The sequence below is a fragment of the Chlorocebus sabaeus genome, chromosome 2, assembly GCF_047675955.1.
Source record: "Chlorocebus sabaeus isolate Y175 chromosome 2, mChlSab1.0.hap1, whole genome shotgun sequence".
NCBI lineage: Eukaryota > Metazoa > Chordata > Mammalia > Primates > Cercopithecidae > Chlorocebus > Chlorocebus sabaeus.
This window is the reverse complement of record NC_132905.1, coordinates 19,161,086-19,186,611: the sequence shown is the minus strand read 5'-3', so window position 1 is coordinate 19,186,611 and position 25,526 is coordinate 19,161,086. Positions and strand designations below refer to the sequence as shown.

The 25,526-nt window shown below is 39.1% G+C and overlaps 1 protein-coding gene across 4 annotated transcripts in view; it reads left to right on the top strand.

The window, feature by feature from the left end:
* Positions 1–529: 529 nt before the first annotated feature.
* Positions 530–25,526, top strand: part of STK4 (serine/threonine kinase 4) — a 107,025-nt gene continuing 82,028 nt past the window's right edge. For 2 of the 4 annotated variants that reach the window (XM_008016366.3, XM_037982741.2), the window contains exons 1-5: positions 530–654; positions 6,813–6,893; positions 13,185–13,313; positions 16,634–16,748; positions 21,926–22,090. In XM_008016366.3, the coding sequence (XP_008014557.1) occupies positions 620–654; positions 6,813–6,893; positions 13,185–13,313; positions 16,634–16,748; positions 21,926–22,090 (525 nt within the window). In that variant the 5' untranslated portion in view covers positions 530–619. The other 2 variants (XM_073006292.1, XM_037982740.2) reach the window with 2 other exon arrangements.

Sequence of the window (25,526 nt, the reverse complement as noted above, 5' to 3'; positions counted from 1 at the left end):
ATGTTGCTTATTTTCATGTCTGCAAACCGACTTAAAGGAGAGGCCTTTAAGAAAGACAGTGGGGCAATTTGCGCGTTGATGCTCTGTAACATCCTAGGAGAAACTGTGCGGAGTACCCGCTGGGACCAGAATTCAACCAGGTAAGGGGCAGAAAACCACAAATACCTCCAGGCGTTCCTGGGGCAGCGTGGCCTCACCAAAATCATGCAAAACTTGGTTTGCTAAGAATGGTCAGTTCTTCTAAAGGAGGCGCTTTACGCATCTCAGTCTGTGAAATGGGGCCCAGGTCCCAGGTAGAGGTGCGTTCTCGGCCTGAGGACCGAGTATTTTGTGCGCTCTAGTATCGCAGGAGGACAGCGCCGGCGACACCCTAGAGGCTAGCGGGCACCGCCTTGACGCGCCTTCACCACTTGGCGGTTCCGGGTTCGCGCTTCACGGCGCCACACGACTCACGCCCGAACCACGTGATCAGGGCCGTGGCTCCGCCCCGCTCCCGCGCCGCGCTCCGTTTCCGGTAGGGGCGGAAAGCGGAAGTGTGGGAGGGTCTGCGGGGCGGGCTCAGGGAGGTCCGCCGGGAGGATGGAGCAGTGAGCGGGTCTGGGCGGCTGCCGGCAGCGCCATGGAGACGGTACAGCTGAGGAACCCGCCGCGCCGGTGAGGGGCCACTGGCTTAAGAGGACGGGCATGGGGGCAGGGCAAGAAAAGGCGGGAACTGACTAAGGGGAGACACCTCTGTGGGAGTCCCCGGAGCGAAGCAACCCAGCTGATGGGGCACCTGCTGAGTGAGGGGGTTGGGGGGACGTCTGGTGGGTGAGGGTCCGGCTGAGGGGAGCATCTGCTAAGGGGGTTAGACTTGGGACCGGTTACAGGGAGCACTCGCCGTGGGGAGACTCTGCTGAGGAACGTGGGGACAAGTTAGGGAGAGTACCTGCTGAGGCCGGGCCACTCGGGGGAACACTCTCCAAGCAGAAACTCACGGAGGTAGGGGCGAATGCTGAAGCAGGATGAGAATCTGTGAGGGATCTCTGTAAGGGGGTGGATCGAGAACTGGCCAAGAGGAAGGCCGGGTGGACTTTCAAGGGTCCCAAATCCCACTTGAGGGGTGCGGTGGTGGGGATCTGTGGAGCGGAAAAGCATTGCGCCTAAGGCTGAAGGCATGCGAAGAAAGGTTGAGGGTCTAGCAAGGGAGGGGATGGTGGAGAGTAGCATTTCAGAGGATGCTGTTGGTGGTGTCCCCACTGTAGGATGGCATCTTTTATTACTGATGTTCAGAGTGTCTTCCTAATGGTCTTCACATCCTCCTCAGCTCTTCAGAACCTGACATTGGGAGGTAGGTAAGGAAATAAGAGGATATTTTCGAGATGGGGAGACCGAGGCCCAGAGCAGTTGGGAAATGTGTTTCCTTCTTTACTCCGGGTCCCTGAACCCTGCCAGACTGTGCCCTTTTCAGGCCTCAGTTGTTTTGTGAATATCAGTACCAGATCCTAGTGGTACCTGGAATTGCTTTAGGTCAAGATCAGAATGGTGGCTGATCCTAGAAAATCTCATCTCCTGAATTTCCCTTGTGGACATCCCGGGTCTTTTGCCAATCTGCCACATCTGGAGAAAAGTAGGGACTAGAGACCGAAGAAGTCATGCCTCTCTGAGGTGCAGTGTGGTTACTTCTATTTTACAGAGACGTCTGACTTCCTGCAGCAGAATGAGCTCTAAAGAAGGAAGTGTTCAGGGTGTGGAAGTGCAGGGCAACCAAGAGGTGAAGAGAAGGGATTGACTGCCTGGACAACACTCTTAGGGATTGTTTGAGCTTGGGGGTGTTTGAGGTGCACAAACATTGCAGAAGGCAAATAGGTGGTTGGGATGGGCTTTGGATTCACCCTAGCGTAGCGTGCTGAGACTGTAATTGTAATGATTATTACACTCATATTGCACTTAGCGGGTGCCAGGCACTGTTCTAAGTGCTTTCCGTGTCTCCTGCTGAAGCATATGAAATTGCTGATATTTGACCATCTTTGAACCATAGAAACGGTAACTTCATATCATATGGTTCAGTTTATTGACTCATTTGAACCTCACAACAATCCTGGGTGGTAGATATCCCTATATGTCTGTTTTACAGATGATAAAACTGAGATACAGACAGGGTAGTGATTTGCTGGGAGAAGTCATAGCAAGAGGCAGAGCTAGGATTTTAATATCCGTGGGGTCTGGTCCAAAGTCCATGTTTTTTTTTTTTTTTTTTTTTTTGAGACGGAGTCTCACTCTGTCACCCAGTGTGGAGTGCAGTGGCGCAATCTCGGCTCACTGCTGTCTCCGCCTTCTGAGGTTCAAGCGATTCTCCTGCCTCAGCCTCCTGAGTAACTGGGACCACAGGTGCGTGCCACCACGCCTGGCTAGTTTTTTGTATTTTTAGTAGAGACAGGGTTTCACCGTGTTAGCCAGGATGGTCTTGATCTTCTGACCTTGTGATCCACCCACCTCGGCCTCCCAAAGTGCTGGGGTTACAGGCGTGAGCCACCGCACCCGGCCATGCTCTTAACTGCCTCACTCTGATGCCCCTCTGAAAGTACCCGTGTTTCACAGGTCTCTGTGTATGTTAGTAGATATTTGCTATAGTACCACAGTGATCCAAATATAAATGCACACTAGTTATGTTTCTTTCTGAACTACGTTCGTTCGTTCTTCTTGGTTTCTTTCTCTGAGGCCTTGATTTAATTGAAAAGAGGATTAGGAATCTGAGTTTTGTTTCTCTCTTTGCCTTGTGTTACATAATCTTGGGCAGAGGATTAAAGTTTCTTGGCATGCTCATTCCTGTACCTTTTGGATTTTAAAAAAGTTACATAAAGTACAAGAGAAGAGCATTGCAAGACGGGGTTCTTAAGTGGCTGGTGATGACCTGCTCATTGTAACTAGTAGACTGCCTAATTTGAAGCAGATCAATTTTATTCTCATTTACATCAGTTTATTAGGACATGACAAAGTATATGGAGTGGGTGGTTTAGACAACATAAATTTGTTTTCTCACCGTTCTGAAGGCTAGAGATCTGAAATCAAGGCATTGTCAGAGTTGTTTCTTTTGAGGCCTTTGCTTGGCTCGTAGATGGTCATCTCCTTGTGTCTCCATGTTCTTCCCTCTATACCTGTCTGTGTCCTAATCTCCTCTTATGAGGACACCAGTCATATTGGATTAAGTCATGCCCATATGACCTCATTTTATCTTAATTACCTCTTTAAAAACCTTGTCTGCAAATACAGTCACATTCTGAGATGGTGGGTGTTAGGACTTCAGCATATGAATTGGGGTAAGCTGGGGACACAGTTTTATTATTAAAAATTTTGTCCATTTATCATGTATATTTGTTGTAATCCTTATCAAACTCTGTGTGGAAAAAGAAATAGTTATACATAAAATGAACTTTATGGGAGTTCTGAAATGGGAGAAAGCTCTGAGAATTAGTCAAACCTGTAAGTGACTACTTCATAGACACCATTATTTGTGTTTGGAAAGATACAGGTGTCTTTTCAGAAATTCAGATGGCATGTGTTGCCAACAACCCCAGTGCAGGAAATGCCCTTTGTGTTCATGAGTTTGACATTTGTGTGTGTGTGATTAAGTGAATGATGACAGATTGGTGTCTCATATAAGAGTTAATTTAAAAAAATGATATAGTGGAAGATGTAGAGTGCATTCCTAGGATGCTGGCCATCCACATGGCCATCTGACTTAGGAGAGAAGCATCCACTAGTATTTGGTCCATGGATGCTCTGTTGACCAGGCTTGTTCATTTATGAGCAAGTGCTGAAACTGTCTGGAACCTGGGGAAGTCCCAGATACGAGAACTGCATTATCAGAGTCAGGCTGTTTTGGTAATAGTGTTCTGTGAAGAATCATGGTATAAAATATTATTATGAATCACTTATCAAAATATTTTTTATAGAAATGTTGATAATTCAGTAATACTTTTTAGGTGAAATTCTGTTTTATTGTGATAATTCACAAAGATTGCTGATGAAATTCGTGATTCCCGTCATTACATTTGTGAATCCATCTTGCAAATATATTTTGACCACTTCTTGGTTAATAGTGCCTTAAGTTCAAGTTGTTTTTAATAGCCCTAGATCAAAAACAAACAAAAAACCACGTAGGTTGTTTCAAAGAAGTATCTGAGCAGTCCTATAAAGTTTGTCTGTCAAAGTATTATCAGAAGCTTGCAGCTGTCTCTCTCAAGGCAGTGTCAATTTCCTTTGTTATGCTGTGGTCCCTGAAGTAGTTGAAATAGTGACTTTTGCATTTTGTAAACTACAGAGAGTCAACACTTCAAAGAAACATATTTGATCTTCCTTTGTATAAGCTGTTTATACAACTTTGATTATATTTGAGAAATGAGGTATTGTCCAATGTTTATACAGTCACAAGTCAGGACTTTACCAGAAAAACCCTGGCATATGAGATGTTCGTTCTGACTTGAGTTTATAGAAGTTTCAGTTCTGAAGTTTAAGAGGAGTTTCACTTCATCCATTTTCATTTTGAAGGTAGGCGTTTTTATAATGTCATTGGTATCTAATTTTTAGGACCTTTTGGTTTTCAAAGGTCACTGTGATCATTTTGTTTTGTTGATACTAAGTTAAGGCAGTTTTGACTTGGAGCAGTTCTCCATTTTTCTAGTACATAGTCCTTGATATTCATAAACTTCTGTAAGATTGTCCTTTTGAGATCAGTGTTTATTGGTAGATACACTTGATGTGGTCAGGGTTTTTGTTGGTTTGTTTTATTTTTTGTCTTCTGATTTTAATCTGTTTTATTTAGGAAGGTACACATTTTTGTGTGTGTGTGTGTGTGTATGTATGTGTATTTAAGTCTTTTCTTGTAATAATTGATATTATCCAGCTAGTCTAAATCTTTTTTTTTTTTCTACAAAGAAGTCTCCAGTGTGACTACTTCCATATTTCACCATTTCCTCAGCTCTCTATTCTTTGTTGTTCTTTGTAGTTTCAGGAAGCCATTGTGTAGACTACACACACACACACACACACACACACACACATACATATTCCTTGGCAAGTTCCTTCTTTAAGCTCATTAGTAATTTTTAGAGATCTCAGAGTTTTAAAGAAGTGTTAATTTACAACCTCACGTGTTTGTTATGATTGTCTAGCATAGTCAGAGAAATCTGAATTATCTGGAAATTGTGAGCAGCCAAGTACCTTTGAATTTTGGAACTAGTCAAAGGTATGTGTCTACTCATGGGAAGGTCTTTGTGAGTATATCTGAAACTCTCAGCTGCCTAGTGATTTTTCACTTTTGATCATGTCTAAACGTACACTTTGCACTTTGTTTCTGTGATACCTATAGAATTTATGTGTTTTGACAAACTTACAAAAAACTTGCCAATGGAAGAGCAAAGGTTTCCTATGTCTTCCTTAGTCTGTAGTCCAGTTCATAGTTATGTTTCAATTCATAATTACCTTACATTAAACACCTTTTCTGAAGAGATAATTATATAATTTTAATTCATGATATCTCAAGATTTAAATAGATTTTGAAGGATACATCGAATGCTTGAATCTACAGCATTTCAGCCACATGACAATTTTTTTTTTTTTTTTGAGACCATCTCTCTCTTTTACCCAGGCTGAAGTGTAGTGGCACAATCTTGGCTCACTGCAACCTCTGCCTCCCAGGTTCAAGTGATTCTTATGCCTCAGCGTTCTGAGTGGCTGGGATTATAGGCGTGTGTCACCACGCCCGACTCATTTTTATATTTTTAGTAGAGACAGGGTTTCACCATATTGGCCAGGCTGGTCTTGAACTCCTGACCTCAAGTGGTCTGCCTTCCTTGGCCTCCCAAAGAGCTGGCATTACAGGAGTGAGCCACCATGCCTGCCCACATGACAGTTTGTTTTCTATTTACATTTTCCAGCAAAGGGGACCTAGGGACCTCTTAAGGCAGTCCAAACCATTATGTAGGACAATTTTTATTATTATAAAATTCTTACACAACTTTTTTTTTTTTTTTTTGAGATGGAGTTTCACTCTTACTGCCCAGGCTGGAGTGCAGTGATGCGATCTTGACTCACCGCAACCTCCGTCTCCTGGGTTCAAGTGATTCTTCTGCTTCTGCCTCCCAACTAGCTGGGATTACAGGCATGAGCCACCACACCTGGCTAATTTTGTATTTTTAGTAGAGACAGAGTTTCTCCATGTTGGTCAGGCTGGTCTCGAACTCTTGACCTCAGGTGATCTACCTGCCTTGGCCTCCCAAAGTGCTGGGATTACAGGCGTGAGCCACTGTGCCTGGCAATTGTTAGAAAATTCTTATACAACTTGAACTGAAGATTGACTCTTGGCATCCCTCCATGTGCTTGCTTATCAGAGTGACCCAGAACAAGTGTCATCTTTCCATAGGCCAGATGGGATGGTTCATGCCTATAATCCTAGTGGTTTGGGAGGCTGAGGTGAGAAAATTGCTTGACTCCAGGAGTTTGAGACCAGTGTAGGCATAATAGTGAGACTCCATTTCTCCAAAAAAGAAAAAAAATTAGCCAGGCGTAGTGGCAGGAGCCTGTAGTCCCAGCTACTTGGGAGGCTGAGGCAGGAGGATTGCTTGAGCCCAGGAATTTGTGGTTACGGTGAGCTATGCACCACTGCACCCCAGGCTGGACAACATTGATACCCTGTTTCTTAAAAAAATCTTAACTAGTAAAGACTGTATAGAGAAGTTCCTGGGATGCTAATTATAAAATAAATGATGTATTTTATGTTCTAGTTGCTAGCAAATAAAACGTATTTTGTGTTTATATTTCTTCATTCACAGGCAGCTGAAAAAGTTGGATGAAGATAGTTTAACCAAACAACCAGAAGAAGTATTTGATGTCTTAGAGAAACTTGGAGAAGGGTGAGTGTAAATAAACTGTGGGTAGGCCATTGGGTCCCAGTCATTTTCCTACTTCAGAAGAAGCAGAAGGATATGAACCTTTCAGCATTGCTCTAGGTGGGTTGGAAGGTAAATTTACAGCTTGTGATGTTCTTCTTCGCTTTACTCCAATCACTATTATAGACAGATTTAGTAATTCCTGGTCTTTTTAACACGAAGAATATCTATTGTTTTCTCTTTTGTAGAATCTGTGGTTTGTATGATTTTATCTACTTAACAGATAGCACTAATTAGATTATAATTCTATAAGAAATTTTAAAATTTGCTGTTCATAATTTCTGATTGGTTTGCAATAACTGTTTCAATGAAAATCAATGGAATTTAGTATTTAATATTTGCACCTTTGTGAAATATAGCAAATCAAGCACTATCACCACCTTTGCAGCTACTTAGGAGATCCACAATCCTGGGTTGGGAGCCAGTGGATTTCTTGAAACACAGATTTGTTAATGCGTTTATAAAATGCTGATGAAACGGTATTAGTAATGTGCAGTGACCATCATTGACTTTCATGATACAATAAAGTTTACATAATTTTTATACTTTCATATATCCTTTTAATTCAATCCTGTGTATTTATTCCTTCCTCTGTAATGACCGGGAAATTAAAATGTTAAGGACATAATTTCTTAAGTTTTTCTTGTTGATTTTTGATTAGGTGATACAATCATATGATTCAAAATTTAAAAAAATATTAAAATGCATACAATTAAAAAAAAAAACAAAACTGCCTCCTACCTCTCTCTGTCTCTCAGCCACCCAGAATCTCCGAGGGTAGCGGCTTCTTGTGTGTCTTTCAGAGACAGGTTATGCATGTGTGTCTCTGTATTTTTAATCCCTTGGGAGTATTTCTGGTTCAAGGGAAGACCTGACATACTTGTAAAAACAACTACCGACTGAAGACTGTATGCTCTTTAAAATCATTTCCTTTATGTCATTAGATTATTTTTTGGGTCTAGTATTTTTTATGTTAGGAGACAGATTTACAACGTTAAACCCAATCCTGGATTACATGAAATGGTTTTTCATGATTTACCTCCTTGTAAAAAACATTAGTCATCGTCTTTTTGTAAGTTGGAAAAATACTCTTTGGAATCCAGCAAGAAATCAAGCAGAGAAGGGAAGTAAAAGATGACACACCAGCTGTGCTGTGAAAAAGACAAGTCCAAGATGAATCTGAAGACTGCCAGTTGACTGGCATCATTAAAGGTATGGGGAAATGACAGTCCCTCTACATCTGTTGCCTGCCATTTTCAGCTTCAGCTTCCCATCCTTGCTGTTTTCCCTAAGGCAGCGAGGCCATGACCTTTAATCTAGCAATGCTCATAAGTTATACTTAAAATAAGGTCAAGACTGATAGGCATAATTGACTCCGCAACTAACTTATTTCTCTCATTTCTAACGCAATTTGCTCTTATTACTATAATGTGAGGCAGACCTGGGTTAAAATCCTTGCTCTACTGTTTATTGGTCATAATAGACAAGTGGGCTTGAGCAAATTGCTTACTATTTTGGAGGCTCACAATCCTCATCTGTAAAGTTGGGATAATAATATATAGATTAATAGAGTCATGTTATTACCTGAGGTAATTAGGGTAAAGTATAGTGCTTGTCACAATAATAAATGTTCAGTAAATGGCAACTATTGCTATTCTATTTTAAATGTATCAACTGAAGCATTTTTGAGATCTCATCATGTCAAGTCTTAAAGTATTTTTAGGTGTTCTTACAGGTAGCTCTGTTTGAGCTGTTTGAGTTTGTGGAATGTCAAAGGAAGACTATAGACAGAGAATATATCAGGAATATAATGTAAACAAAAATAAGCTAATTATGATTTTTTAAATTGTATTTTATTTATTTGTTTGTTTATTTATTTTTGTAGAGATGAGGTCTCAATATGTTGCCCAGGCTGGTCTCGAACTCTTGATCTTAAGTGACCGTCCTGCCTCAGCCTCCCAAAATGCTAGGATTACAGACGTGAGCCATTGCACCTGGACAAATTGCATTTTAGATCTGTGGATGTCTTCTGCAAGGAATGTGGAAATTTCCCTATGAAGATATCACCAGGGAGAAAACAAAGCTTCAGATCTTTCTTCCTATACTATCACCTTATTGTTCTTCTAAATAACAACAGATTTCTGGTATTTCTTGGATTTCTGTTATTCTGACTGAATGAACCTAAGAAAGCCTCATTTAACTAGGAATATTTTGAAGGAAGACCTTCACTGTACTTTTTTTCCAAACATGTGATGCAATGCTTTTTGTTGTTGTTGTTGTTGTTTTTTGAGATGAAGTCTTGCTCTGTCACCAGGCTGGAGTGCAATGTCACAATCTTGGCTCACTGCAACCTCTGCCTCCCAGATTCAAGCAATTTCCCTGCCTCAGCCTCCTGAGTAGCTGGGACTACAGGTGCACGCCACCACACCCGGCTAATTTTTTGTATTTTAGTAGAGACGGGGTTTCACCATGTTGGCCAGGATGGTCTTGATTTCCTGATCTCGTGATCTGCCCGCCTCAGCCTCCCAAAGTGCTGGAATTACAGATGTGATTGGCGCCTGGCCAATGCTATTCTTAAATTGTTCTGGAGAATGAATGGTTTGTGAATTCTCACTGACTTGTATCTTGTGAAGTGAGCTCTGGCTAAAAAAACTGTTGGATTCTGGAAGCTGCAGTCATTCTGTGTTATGAGGGTCATATGGATCTGTGGCAGAGTAGAGTCAAAGCTCCAGACCAGAATGAGTGGAGAGCACTTGGGAAGTGTTTTCAAGTGGAGCCTAGCGCCTTTTTTCTTCTGATTAAAGTTGTAGACATTGACTCATTTAAGTTTTTATCATAGAATGATAACAAAAGCATCTTGCCCATGGTTTCATAAAAAATGAGTGCTATCGTTAAGACTTGTACCTGGTTAATTTGGCCTCAGATACTGTAGTATTTCCATTTTTCTACATAGATCCTTGCCTTGGATGGCTTATGTAAAACAGCTACTTCTCCATTCTCTGCTGTCAGTTGTAATTCATTGAATCATCTCATTTTGTTGTAGGGAATCAAGTTTTAAGGGACTTGCTTGTGAGTATGATTGCTGAAATCTTCTAACCCCTCCTCCCCTTCAGATTACTGTAAATGCAGTATATGGAATCAGGAATCTTAATTTCATATGAGCTATCAGAGTTTTCCTTGCTATCAGGATGCATAGGGAGGTATGGAGAGTATTCTGGTCAAGATTACTGAGTGAATGTATGCAGAGAACTTTCTTTCTAATACATAAGAATAATGAGTGAAAGTTATTTTAAATATAAAGATATACAGACAGCTATGGACAAGGGATAGGAAAGAAATCTAAATAATCAGTGGAGACTAAAGCATGCCTTATCCTTGTCAGGAGATTGCATTTGAGCTTCCTGCATGAAGTTGGGGGCTGGAACTCAGCTTCATCTATGAACTGAAGCTGAAATAAATTTGCCTGACTACCACCAGAAGTGTCGTTTGCCTGTGGCCTGGGGAAAAAGTAGATGTACTGGTTCGATAATAGGAACTGAGCCTGGACTATATTTAAGTATGATATCTTGAAGGGCAAAAACCCCAAACTCTGAGTGTAAGACCTGGTTTAAGTTGTATATCCCAGACGACTGTACTGAGAAAACCATGAAATCATCTGACAGTGTGTGTGGTATAGAGGAAAACCATTCAAGATAAAATGAAATCCATGCAAGGAAATCTGCCATGAGATAATCAGCAGAATGGGAGAATTCACACTGAAGGAAAAAGAAATAATGGAGCAATCTCAAAAAGGATTTATTATGATTACAATTTTCAAAAAGATCAAGGAGGAGATAACATTTTTAAAGAGCATCAGATTATTAACATGATTATTAACACATTTGCCCAAAGGCAGATAAAAAGTTGGGAATCTGGACAATGAAAACTACAACAATTGAAGTTTTAAAAGCCCAATAAATTGGATAAACGGTAAACTAGACAAACTGAAAGGAGAATTTGTGAATTGAAAGATAGAAATGAGACTCATCACAACATGCAGAACGGAGAAATACAGTGTTGGAAACCAGGAAGACAACATAGATTGAGGAGGTCTGATACAGTTTCGGTAGGAATTCTAGAAGAAGATTCTAGAAGTGATAGAGGAAATAATCAAAGAATAATGCTGAGAATTTTTCGCTCTTGAGGAAAGACACGAGCCCTCAGATTGAAGAAGCTTATGAAGTGCCAGATCAACTCCTAGTTATATTACAGAACAATAGTAGACTGTTAAGGACAAAGGAAACCTTAAAAGCTGTGGGGAGATTACCCATGGAAAATGATAATCTGATGGAAGCAGACTTCTCAGCCATAATCAATGTTGGAACACTGCAACAACAGTGCTGTGGGAAAGCCGTTGTCAATCTGGTATCCAACCAAGCTATCATTCTAGAGTGCAGGTGAAATAAATACAGTTTCAGACATACAGGAGCTAATTTATCAAGAATGCCTTTGGATGGAAGTAACAATACCCAACAAACAGTGGCTAAGCAATAAAGACGTTAAGAACTAAATAATACATCTGGGAGTGTGAGATTCGAGAAGCGGTTAATTGGCTTGACAATGGTTTGACATCTGGGTATTTCTCATAGTCTCAAATGGCTGCATTAGTTTTAAGCATCATCCCTCACATTGCAGTAACCAAAGTAAGAAGGGAAGTGGCAGGTGGAAATTGGGCCTTCTTGTGTGCTTGTTTCCTACCAGGGAAGAAAGTCTTTCCCAGAAACCCTTCAGCAGAATTATCTTCAAGTTTCAGTGGCCAGAACTGGGTGACATGTTTGCCACTAGTTCAGTCACTGGCAGAAGGGAATAGGAATTCTGTGAGTGGCTTGGACTACCATGGTATATCTCCTGGGATCAAGCACATCACTGTAACAAATTAGGTTATTTTAGCAAGGAAGAAGAGACAGTGGTTGAGTCGTTCACACATGCTCAACAGTTGGCTGTCTCTGGCAAAAATTATTTGGTGTCATATTTAAGGATCATTATGCTAGTTTTGCAAGTATGACAGCTTCTAATGGAATGGAAATTTTTTTATGTGCTCTGCATAGACTTAAAAAGTTTTATGTTACTTTCACATTGAAACAGTTCATGAGCATCTATTTGGCAGTTAGAGTATTCTACTTTGACATAGTAGGTGGCACTGTTACTTTGATTTTTTTTTTTTTTTTCTTCAAAACAGTGTGAAGATACAGGTGTGTTGGGAAATATGAAAGACAGTTTACTCAGTATTATTTCACTGACAGCTGCCCAGGATTCCAATGAAAATGTTATCTGTATAAAGTGATAATGGTATCTCATTTGACCATTACAAATGAGATACCATCACATCTTGTAAGGTAGTTTGTATTATTGTCATTTTACAGATGAGAAAATTCAGGTACGGCAAAGTTAATAAGGTGTTTGTGAATGATAGCTAAATGTAGTGTTGGTAGGACTCAAATCCATGATCTTTACTTTCAAAATCTATTGGCCTTGTAGCCTCCAAATTGACTAGATACATAAACTTTATTTTGATATTAAGCTGTTAAGGGAAGATGGAGTAGGAAGCAAAGAGTGTGTGTGCTGTGTTTACTTGATACTAACATTGAACAGGCTTAGATTTTAATTAGTTTCCATAATATTTTAAGTATTATTGTAAGAGGAGCAAGGACAGAAAGATCTTGTGGTACTAGAGTGAATGTAATAAAACAAAGACTGCCACTTCCATATCGTACCCCAGTATAGATGTGGAAAGAATGTAAGCTTTGTTTTCAGACACACCTGTGTCCAAATACTGGACTGAAAGCACAACTGGTTTCAAATCCTGGACTGATAACTTACGTGACTTTGGGCAAATCATAAACTCCTTTGAACCTTTTTACATTTACCTGTCAAATAGGGATAATCATCTCATCTTCATTTTTTATAAGAATGAATTGAGATGATATACTGTCTCTAGCAGATAGCAGGCGTGAAGTGCATGGCAGCTACTATATTACCATCCCATAATAATACATTCTTTACAGTTCTGAATGTGAAGCTTTCAAGATGCCGTTTTCTTGTAGTTTTCTTGACAGTTTTTCCCCCAAAGTATTTTAGCTATCTTAGTTTTGCAAGTGTATATGTATTAGGCACTTAGGGATGTATGTTAAAACTATCAGTTGCTTGTGTTTTACCACTTCTTATATCTTGGCTTGCTTTGACTTTATAAATGTTCTTCTTCTCCCAAATGTATAGGTCCTATGGCAGCGTATACAAAGCTATTCATAAAGAGACAGGTCAGATTGTTGCTATTAAGCAAGTTCCTGTGGAATCAGACCTGCAGGAGATAATCAAAGAAATCTCTATAATGCAGCAATGTGACAGGTAAAGGTCTGTGGGCTTTCTTTGGGGAGAATGTGGTTTTGAATTTGCTATGATTGTTTAGAGTTTGATACCTAGAGACACATTTACTTAGATATTTTGCAGAAGGGAGAATTCGATGGAATCACTGCATTTTCTTTTTGGAAAAAAATATGAAAATGGTTGTTTTTGTAGCCAACCTTCCATAATTTTTATGCGTGGCATTTGTTTTTTTGTTTTTTTTCAGTTTTTTTTTTTGTTTTGTTTCGAGACGAAGTCTCACTCTGTTGCCCAGGCTGGGGTGCAGTGGCGCAATCTCGGCTCACTACAACCTCCACCTCCCAGGATCAAGCGATGCTTGTGCCTTAGCCTCCCGAGTAGCTGGGACTACAGGCATGTGCCACTACGCCCAGCTAGTTTGGTATTTTTGGTAGAGACAGAGTTTCATCATGTTGGTCAGGCTGGTCTCAAACTCCTGGCTGTAAATGATCCGCCTGCCTTGGCCATATCCCAAAGTACTGGGGTTACAGGAGTGAGCTACCAGGCCTGGTTTTTTTCTTTTTTTCAGTGAGCCCTTTTAGACACTAGGAAGAGGAGGCAGAAGGTGGTGCTTTGTTTTTTTTTTTTTTTTTGTGATAATGATCTTTTTTACTTCCTATTGAGAAAACATTTCTGCAGAGATAGCTAAGAACAGATAATTCAGATGTTTTTTAGTTCTAGAAACCTTAGAATATCAGGTAAATCTATAAAAAAAAGAGTAGTTATGTATATACTACTGTCTGTTCCTTCACATTAAAAAAAATTATTCCAGCTGAGAGTACTTAAGTATTTATTTTTGAGGAACTAAGATTTGTCAAATGTTGTAAGCAGGAAGTTAGACCAAAAGACGACCACAGAAAACCACGTGGTTTGCTCTGAAATTCCGTGACAACATGGGTTGGTCACTGATAGAGCAGGCTTCCCCAGCACTATTTAGATTAGAGACAAACACAAAGTTAGGGGCAATGCCAGTTCTAGTTAGTTGAAGATGGGTGAGAAATTCTCTCAGTTGAAGCTGCATTCATTTTTCTGAAGGCTTTTTGGTCAGCAGATCAACTTAGTACCCCCTGTTTGCAAAACTTCTACATTAGGGTTTAGGTGGGGCTACCTACTAGAAAATTAGTCCAGAAGCCTTTCAGTCTCACAGACTTGGGAATATAGTCCTTTCTTTTCTCTCTCCCTCCTTTTTTTTTTTTCCTTCTATTTTTGTGATTATTGTCTACTAGATAAAATCCCAATTTTTCTTGATTGGATTGACCAGATGAAGGTGGCAGTTTTCCATTTGCTCCTTTTTCAGATACATTTTGGAAGTTCTTTCCATTTGGCAAATTGGGACTTGGTCACTTTCGATAGACTGTGTAGGAGCTGTGTTCCAAACAGAGTATGGAAATGTCTTTAATTAAAGAAGAGATATTTTGAAGAGTCTACCCTGTGCTAAGCACTGTAAGGAATACAGTGAAATACAGAGCAGAGCCCTTGTGCTCTGGGAGCTTATAGACTAATTGGACAGGCTAAGTATATATATATATACACACACACACACACACACACATATACATATATATATGTATAGAGGAGAATCTAGCCAACAATGCAAGACTATAGAGAACATATTTCAGTAGTAAATACTAGATAGTAATGGCCTGCAGTATTTAACTCCCGTCAGTACTGTATTATAGGGAGAGTAAATGTGTTGATATTTACCGTAGTCACTTTTTTCATTAATATTTTGTGTGTGTGTGTGTGTGTATGTATGTTTTGCTGTCCTTGTGACTTTGTGTGTGTGTTTTGCTGTCCTTGTCACTGGCATGTTTCCCGAGGTTTGAAGAGGAAATTCTGAATTCTGAGTTAATAAAGCCAATTTGGTTTTAGCATCAGTTGTTATGCAACTTTATTTGACCATGATAACCATCTAGCCAGTTAAAGCTGGCAGTTCTCAGAGGGCACATTATTTTATTTTAATAGGATATTTGATTTTTCTCTGAAATTTCTTGTTTGGTATCTCTCTTCCAGCTTGAGACCTAAAATTCCAGGTTTGATACTGAACATTTTTTCTTTATAATAGGTTGTTGTGTGTATATGTTTGTATTAAAAGTACATATGACTTCTTAGAAGAATTCAAATGAAAAGAAAAGAAAATCACTTTTCCATTTGGAGAAATCATCATTCTTTTTGTTTGTTTTTTTGAGATGGAGTCTCCTCACTCTCTTGCCCAGACTGGAGTGCAGTGGCGTGATGTCGACTCCCTGCAAGCTCCGTCTCCTGGGTTCACACCATTCTCCTGCCTCAGCCTCCCAAGTAACTGGGACTACAGGCCCCGCCACCATGCCTGGCTAATTTTTTGTATTTTTAGTAGAGACGAGGTTTCACCGTGTTAGCCAGGATGGTCTCCATCTCCTGACCTCGTGATCCGCCCGCCTTAGCCTCCCAAAGTGCTGGGATTACAGATGTGAGCCACCACGCCTGCCTGAAATCATCATTCTTAAATACTCCTTGATACACATATTCTTCCAAATCTCTTTGGAGTTTTACAATAATTACTGTTTTGTAGCCTGCTTTTTTGTTTGTTTGTTTGTTTTTGTAAACACGATGTCTTCTCATATACTCCTCTATAGCATTTTTCATGGATTCATGATATTTTATTATATGGCTATATCATTCTTTCTTTTTTTTGAGACGGAGTCTTGCTCTGTCGCCCAGGCTGGAGTGCGGTAGCACCATCTCGGCTCACTGCAACCTCCACCTCCCGGGTTCAAACAATTTTCCTGCCTCAGCCTCCCCAGTAGCTGGGACAACAGGCGCACGCTGCCATGCGTGGCAAACTTTTTGTATTTTAGTAGAGACGGGGTTTCACCATCTTGCTCGGGCAATCCACCGCCTCGGCCTCCCAAAGTGTTGGAATTACAGGCATGAGCCACTGCACCCGGCCCTGTATCATTAATTCTTAAATAAATTCCCTAATGTTGGATGCACATTTAGATGTTATCTAAATTTCTACTTTTGTTAATAGTACTATGACGGTAACTGTTGCTTTTTGAACATTTATAATTCTTTTTTGAGGGTAAATTGTAGACATAGAAATGCTGGTTAAAGGAGCCACTGATTTTTTTATACATCTGTGATTTATTACCCTCCGGAAAAGCTATACCATTTTGCATTCTTATCAGGAGGTTGCCTATTTTATCCTTAACTATGAATAATTGATCTTTCCAGATGAGGAATTAATTTTTCTATACTTAATAGCATGAATTAAGAGATGTTTGAAGGCCATTTTATTAATTTGTATTGTCTCTCTCTCTCTCTAGCCCTCATGTAGTCAAATATTATGGCAGTTATTTTAAGAACACAGACTTATGGATCGTTATGGAGTACTGTGGGGCTGGTTCTGTATCTGATATCATTCGATTACGAAATAAAACGGTAGGTTTACCTTCTAGAACAATGCAACTGAGCTAGTTTCTTATGCTATCTTTTTTCTGCCTCTTTTTCAGTGCATTCTCCTACTAGAGAGACGACTGTCCCATTTCCCCTTTTCCATGGTTCTTTTCCGTCTTTATTCTTTTATGTCTCCTAAGTGTGACAGCTTTTTATTTTTAAGAGACAAGAGTCCCCTGTCACCTGGGCTGGAGTGTAGTGGCACAGTCATAGCTCACTACAGTTACAGCTCTACCTCCTGGGCGCTAGTGATCCTGTCACTTCAGGCTCCTGAGTAGCTGGGACTACAGACTTGTACCATCATGCCAAGCTCATATTTTGTTTTCTTTTAAAATTTTTTTTTTGTGGAGACAGGGTCTCACTATGTTGCCCAAGCTGGTTTCGAACTCCTGGCCTCAAGCAATTTTTCCACCTCAGCCTCCCAAAGTGCTGGGATTACAGGTGTGACCCGCCCATGCCTGGCAATGTGGCAGTTTTGACACCAATTTAGTCCAGTGATTTTTAGCATGCTTTGGTTATTTCTTACTGGGAAAAAAAGTGTCTGTTAAATCTTGGTTATAGAATGAATTCTAAATGTTTAAATTTGGATTTGGATTTGGGTTTCTGCTTCTACCTAGCATGTTCAGAGATTAACTTCCTCTATTTCTGTTAATCAGAGAATAATCCCCTTATGAAAGATTATTTGCTGTTACTGTGGTTGCCAGTATAAGACCTAAGAGTCATGGGTTCTAGTTCTGGTTCAGTTACTTAATCTCTTTATGTATTCATTCAGTAAATATTTCTTGAACACTGCTTTAGGCCTGAGGAATCTAATAGTAAATAAAACAGATGACAACTCTACTGTCGTGATAGTGCACTTTGGAATAGGGCAACAAAAGCAAATTAATGGTAACTATTAATAGAAAAGATATAATAATGATATATACTATGAAGAAAATGAATGAGGATGAAGTGATGGTAAAGTTGTGGAGACTGTTTGGTGGGCTATTTTAGAGTAGTTGAGGAAGGTCACTCAGAAGTGGTGACATTTACAGGAAGACTCAAATGACAAAAAGGAGCTAAGAGTCCTGAAGGAACATTGTAGGTGGGCAGTAACCAGTGCAAAGACCTTGAGGCTGGAATGAGTTTGGCATGTCTGAGTGATAGAAGGGCTACCGTGACTAGAAGCGAATAGGCAAAGGAGAAGCTGTAGGAGATGGGGTTTGACAGGTGGGCAGGGCTAGATTGTACTGGATATTGTAGGTCATGGGAATGAGTTTGAATTTTATCCCAAGTATGATAGGAAACCATTGCTGGATTCTAAGCAAGTGAGTGAGCCATCTGATGTATGTTTTGGAAAGATAACTCTGGGGCTGGGTGTGGTACCTCATGCCTGTAATCCCAGCACTTGGGGAGGCTGAGGCGGAGGATTGCTTCAGCCTAGGAGTTCAAGGCCAGCCTGGGCAACATAATGAGACCTCGTCTCTACAAAAGAAAAAAGAAAAAAAAAATAGTCAGGTGTGGTGTCATGTGCCTGTAGTCCCAGCTAACTTTTGGGGTGTGTTGGGGGTTGAAGTGGGAGGATTGCTTGAGTCCAGGAGGTTAAGGCTGCTGTGAGCTGTGACTGCGCCACTGCACTGCAGCCTGGGCAGCAGAGCAAGACTCTGTTTCAAAAAATAAAAAAGAGAACCCTCACCTCTGTGTACATTGTGTGTGGATAAGAGAAGAAACAGGGAAAATCTTAGCCTTTAGTTTGTCTTAATAAGAAAACTAATAATAATAATACCTATATTACATATTTGCAAAGTTGGGAAAATTAATTTAAATATGTAAAAGTACTTTGTAAATTGTGAGGTGCTACATAAATTATAAGGTAAGGGTGTTTTAAAACTGAGTTATAACTTTTGGATTATTCATATGCTATCTTCTTAATTTACATTATTCAGAATTAGTGTGTTTGCTTAATCAAATAGCAAGTTCTTTAGGAATAATATCCTAACATAAGATATATGTAAAGAAGTTCCAAAACTGGAATAATTTATTGAATTAAACATTGGACTTCAGGGCTTCTATACAGCATTAAGTCAATTTATTTCAGGTATTTTAAACCAGTCCAAAGTTAATTTTGACGGCACTTTTAGTTTTTTTTTTTGCCGTTGTAATAGTAGGTTATTATATTTAAGTAAATTTTAACTTAATTACTAAGCGCCTTTTTTTTTTTTTTTTTTTTGAGACGGAGTCTCCTCACTCTGTTGCCCAGGCTGGAGTGCAGTGGTGTGATCTCGGCTCAATGCAGGCTCTGCCTGCCGGGTTCATGCCATTCTCCTGCCTCAGCCTCCCGAGTAACTGTACTCCCGAGTACAGGTACCCGCCACCATGCCCGGCTAATTTTTTGTGTAATTTTAGTAGAGACGGGGTTTCACCATGTTAGCCAGGATGGTCTTGATCTCCTGACCTCGTGATCTGCCTGCCTTGGCCTCCCAAAGTGCTGGGATTATAGGCATGAGCCACCATGCCCAGCCTAAGTGCTGATTTTTAATTACTACACGTTATTTTACCAAATGTTATAACCCTGCCCTGTCCACCGTGATATCCACTAGCCACATGTGGTTATTAAGGACTTAAAATGTGGCTAGTCTGAACTGAGATATGCTGTAAATATAAATTATACACCAGAGTTTGAAGAATTATTGCCAAAAATATTGTAAACAAAAGTCTTTAATTTTTTCATATTGATGACATGGTAGAGTGGTAATATTTTGGATAAATATGGTTAAGTAAAGCAGATTATCAAAATTAATTCTTTCTTCTTCTTCTTCTTCTTTTTTTGTTTTTTTTTAAAGATAGAGTCTTCCTCTATTGCCCAGGCTGGAGTGCAGTGGTGTGATCATAGGTCACTGTATGTTGGAACTACTGTGCCTCGGCCTCCTGAGTAGCTGGGGTTACAGCACCAGCCACTGCGCCTGCTTGTTTCCTTTTTCAATGTGGCTACTAAAAAATGAGAAATTATATTTGTGTTTCCCATTATATTTCTATTAGGCAGTGCTACTTTAACTGATTAGCTTAGCTGGTTAGAATAAAGAGGTGGTAAGTCAAGTCATGAGCTTTGTTCTCTTCCACTATAGAAGGTACCCCAGACTCTAGCCTACTACCTTGCCAATAGTGTTTGCCTGGACTTTAGTGAAAGCTTTATCATTTCTCTGTGACCTTTGGCATAAATGACTTAACTTGTCTGTGCCTCAGCTTCATTATGTATAAAATGATGATGATAGTAATAGTTCCTCCACCTCATTTAATTGTTGTAAGGATGAAATGAGATTACAAACATAGTGCTTAGCATAGATTAAACACTTAGTAACGGCTAGCCTTTATTTATTTATTTATATATTTTTGAGAAAGAGTCTGGCTGTGTCACTCAGGCTGGAGTGCACACGATCTCAGCTCACTGCAACCTCCACCTCCCAGGTTCAAGCGATTCTCCTGCTTCAGCCTCCTGAGTAGCTGGATTACAGGCGCCTGCCACCATGCCCGGCACATTTTTGTATTTTTAGTAGAGATAGGGTTTCGTCATGTTGGCCAGGCTGGTCTTGAACTCCTGGCCTCAAGTGATCTGTCTGCCTCGGCCTCCCAAAGTACTGAGATTACAGGCATGTGCCACTGTGCTTGGCTGTTTTTCATATTATTAGCATAGTACATGGTGCTTATTAAATATTGATTGATAATATCATAGGTGTTAAATTATGACACCTTATATTAATTGATTTTCATGACACTGTTAAAGAAAAGTTATATTCCTATTTTATAGATTGGGAAACAGGCTAAGAGAAGGTCAGTAACTTGCTTAAGTCACATGAAAGTAGAGCCAGGAGTAAAGGCTACATCTTCCTAATCCCAAATCCTACAGTTTTTGCACCAGAGCACACTCCTTTTCACGTGTGAGTTGTTCATCAGAAGGGGAACTGTGTTAATAGTTTGGTGATAGATTGAGTTTGTTTAGGACTGGTGTTGGGTCTGCAGAAAGTCTATATTGGACAGATGAGACATTCTATACTAGTTTCTAGCATTCTAACTTTCATTTGTTTATCATCATTCAACAGATATTTTTTTCAGTGCCTACTGTGTGCCAGGTGGCTTTATTGGTATTAGGGAAACAAAACAGACATTTTTAGGAGCTTGTGTTTCCAGCAGGGAAGATATCACATAAATAGATAAATAATGGGTAATATGTCAGATGGTAGTATACTGCAGTGACAAGGTAATTTAAGGGAATAGAGAATGAGCTAGAAATGGAGTAAGAAAGTCCTGTCCATTTTCTGAGGTGGTGATATTTGGGCAGATTGCAAACTGAGGAAGCAAATTGGATAGACATCAGGATGAAGAGAAGAGGCAGTTGAAAAGGCCCAGAAAGGGGAGTGTGCTTAGAGTGTTTGAGGAACAGCAAGGAAGCAAGCCCTTGTTGAAACAGATTGAGTCAGGTAGAAAGTGGTAGAAGGTGAAGTTAAAGAGGTAGCTGGGAGCCAGATCATGTAAAGCCTTGGTAAGGACTGACTTTTATTTTAAGTGAGTTAGGAAGACATTGGTAAGTTTTGACTCTGGCTTACATTTTAATCATAGCTTCTGTGTGGAAAATACATCATAGAGTGTCAAGAGCAGAAGCAAAGAAACCAGTCAGCAGATTATGAGAATAGTGCAGGCAGGACACGATGGTGACTTGGACCATGGTGATTACAGAGGGTGTATTTGGATATACAGTATTTCGAAGATAGAGAAAAGTCAAAGATGACTTCAAGGTTTTTGACCAGAGCAACTGAAAGAATAAAGTTTCCTTTTGCTGAGAGAGAGAGGACTGTGGGAGAAGTAGAGTAGGTTGGATGGATCGAGGGAGAGGGGTAAGGTGGTAGACATAGAATTTGATTTTAACATGTTATGCTTATGATGCTGGCTAGGTATTCTAGTTGGAGATGTTGTATAGGCAGATACATAAATCTGAGTGAGGGGAGATCTGGTATGGAAATATAGCTTTGGGAGTGGTCAGTGTATCTATGGTATAAGCAGTCAAATGCCGTTCACAGGTCGAATAAGATCTGTTTCTATTAAAGAAAGGAGTTTGGATCTGATTTTTTCTCCTTTTTCTAATGCGCTGATGTAAACTTATAGAATTTGAACTCTTATTCTTTTTTCAGTTAACAGAAGATGAAATAGCTACAATATTACAATCAACTCTTAAGGGACTTGAATACCTTCATTTTATGAGAAAAATACACCGAGATATCAAGGCAGGAAATATTTTGCTAAATACAGAAGGACACGCAAAACTTGCAGATTTTGGGGTAGCAGGTCAACTTACAGTAAGTAAAAATATTACTTGTATTGATAATTTTCAGTTCTGTCCTGAGAAGCAGTTCCTTTTATTTGCCTATTTTAAAAATATAATACTTGACTTAATTGTATTAGTAAGAAATTACAGAATCTGCCAATAGGTTACAAAAGAGCTAGTCCGTAGGTTATTTTAGATCTTTTCCTGGGGTTCAGGTCACATAGCTTAACTTTGTTTAACTTTTATAAAGATGAAAAATGAAACAAGAAATGATAGATTACTGTAGTGGACTACATCAACATATTTATAAAAGAAAGAAAAATTAAGTCCAAACTGCTTTCCTTGGCTAAGACATAGCATCATCTCATTCATCTTCCAGTTAGTACTTGGCAGTTACTGTACTGAAACACTCTTCGTTTGAGTCCAGGATACAGTCTCTTGATTATTCTGCCTAACTAGTGTGTGGAAGTGAAAAAAAAAAACAAAAAAAAAAAACTTGTTTTCAAAATAGGAAGTCCAGAATTATTTGATTCTATAAAATACATAAGTATATACGAAAGTATATATAGAAAAATAGAAACAGTTCTAGGGAGGTATACTCTAAAATTTGCAACAATATTACATATCAAGTGATTTTCTTGGGTGATAGAATGAATATGTATAGTGTATGTTTAGAACTGGTGTTATGTACAGTTTTTTTTAAAATTATTTTTATTTTTTTATTATAAGTCTGCCTGGGACAAGTTAGGGAGTCTCAGGTATTGTAACAGCACAGAAACTGCTTCAATGTTTAAAATAAATCAGAACCTTATTCAATATTATGATTTATGGGCTCTCCAAAAGGTTTTGTTGTTAACACACAAGTAAATAGTACCAGACAATATTATCTAAACCACAATCTTAGTAAGGAAACCAAATGGAAAGAGTACATACTCTGGTGGTCTATAAAATAATATAATATTGACTGAGCGCAGTGGCTCATGCCTGTAATCCCAGCGCTTTGGGAGGCTGAGGCGGGAGGATCACTTGAGGTCAGGAGTTCGAGACCAGCCTGGCCAACATGGTGAAACCTATCTCCACTAAAAATACAAATATTAGCCGGACGTGGTGGCACACGCCTGTAATCTCAGCTAAGTGGGAGGCTGAACCTGGGAGGTTGTGCCATTGCATTCTGCACTCCAGCCTGGGCAACAGTGTGAGACTCCATCTCAAAAAAAAAAAAAAGTGTATGTATATATGTATATATACATATGTATGTATGTATATATGATGTACATATACATATAGGTATACCTATTTGTGTGTGTATATATATGAGTATCCATTCCATTTAGTAATAATTTTAGTAATTGATTGAATACCCAATAATGACATACAGTGTTCTTATTGCTATAATGCCTGCCTTGGCAGAATTTTTCTCCCCTTTTAATTTGTACAATTTAGTGTTTAGTATATTCACAAAATTGTGCAACTATTACCAATGTCTAATCAGAACATTTTCGTCATCCTCAAACTGTACCCTTTAGCCGTTAGTCCCCACCCTCCTCCCAGCCCTTGACAACCACTAATCTGCTTTCTGTCACTATAGGTTTGCCTATTCTGAATATTTTGTATAAATAGAATCATACACAATGTTCCCTTTTGTTTCTGGCTTCGAAAACTTAATGTTTTCGAGTTCATCCATGTTGTAACATGCATCAATTCTTCATTCCTTTTTATTGCTCAGTAATATTCCACTGTGGCTGTAGCACATTTTGTTTACTTATTCATTAGTTGAACACTTAGATTGTTTTGCTTTTTGGCTGTTAGGAATAATGCTACTATGAAATTTGTGTACAGGTTTTTGTGTGAATCTTTGTTTTCATATGATACACAGAGTTGCTGGGTCACATGGTAACTCCATGTTTAATTTTTTAAGGAACTGCCAAACTGTTTTCCAAATTGGCTGAGGTATGAGAATTCCAACTTCTCTGCATCCTTGCCAACATTTTCTTTTTTGTGTTTTTGATTATAACTATACTAGTGAGTAAGAGGTAGTATCTCTTTGTGGTCTTGATTTGCATTTTACTAACGACTAATGATGTTGATTGTCATTTCTTCTGCTTATTGGACATTTGTGTATCTCTGGGAAATGTCTATTTAAATCTTTTGCCCATTTTTAACTGGGTTTTTACCTTGTTAGTGTTGAATTTTAAAAGTTCTTTATATATTTTAGATATAAGTCCCTTATGTACATGATTTGCAAATATTTTCTCTCGTTCTGTGGGTTGTCTTGAAGGTGTCCTTTGAAATGTAAAATTTTAAAATTTTGGTCATGTCCAATTTCTTTTTTCTTTTGTCACTTGTGCTTCTGGTGTCACATCTAAGAAATCATTAGCTAGTGCAGGGTCATGAAGATTTACTCCTATGATTTCTCTGAAGTGTTTAATAGTTCTAGCTCTTATGTTCAGATCTGTAATCTGTTTTGAGTTAGTTTTCATGATGTGAGATAGGAATCCAATTTCATTCTTTTTACATGTTGATATGTAGTTGTTCCAACATTTGTTGAAAAGACTGTTTTTTCTTTCTTGAAATGTATGAGTTTATTTCTATGCCTTCAGTTCTCTTCCATTGACCTATATGTCTGTCCTTGCACCAGTTCTATGCTCTCTTGATTACCGTAAGTTTGAAGTAAGTTTTGAAATTGGTTAAGTGTGAGTGTTCCAACTTTGTCCTTCTATTTCAAGATTGTTTTGGCTATTCTGGGTCCCTTGTATTGCCACATAAATTTTAGGATCAGCTTGTCAATTTCTGCAGAAAAGGCCATTGGGATTTTGGTAGACATTGTTTTGAATCTTAAATCAGCTTGAAAATACTGTCATTTTGGCAATATTGTCTTCCAATCTATGAACATAAGCTGTCTTTCCATTTATTTAGATTTTCTTTAATTCTTTTAGCAGTGTTTTATAATTTGCAGTGTACAAGTTTTGCATGTATTTGGTTAAATTCATTCCTAAGTAGTTTGTACTTTTTGATGCTATTTTAAATGGATTTGCCTTATTTTCAGATTGTTCATTGCTAGTGTAACATACAATTGATTTTTGTATATTATCTTGTGTCCTGGCACCTTGCTGTACTTGTTTTTTTTTTTTTTTTTTTTTAATGAACTGTGATCATGTATGTTGTTTTGTTTAAAAAAAAAAAAAAGGAGATTTTTTTTTCCTTCACTAAAATAAACTGAAACTGTAGTATAAGATGATCTGACTTGACTGTTTGGTTGTGAAACCTCCAGTACTACTAAGTTTAGGCCTCTCTCAGGTCTCTTCTCTAGAGGCTGTAGGCCTTGCTGGCAGCCTTCTGGGAAGTGGTGGCGGTGGGGATTGTTAGCTGTTAATGCTCATTTAATGTTCCTGATTCACAACACCACCCACACTCTCTGTAGTCTAGAGATCCTTGGTTTCACTCCCCAGAGAGTACACCTCCAGTCT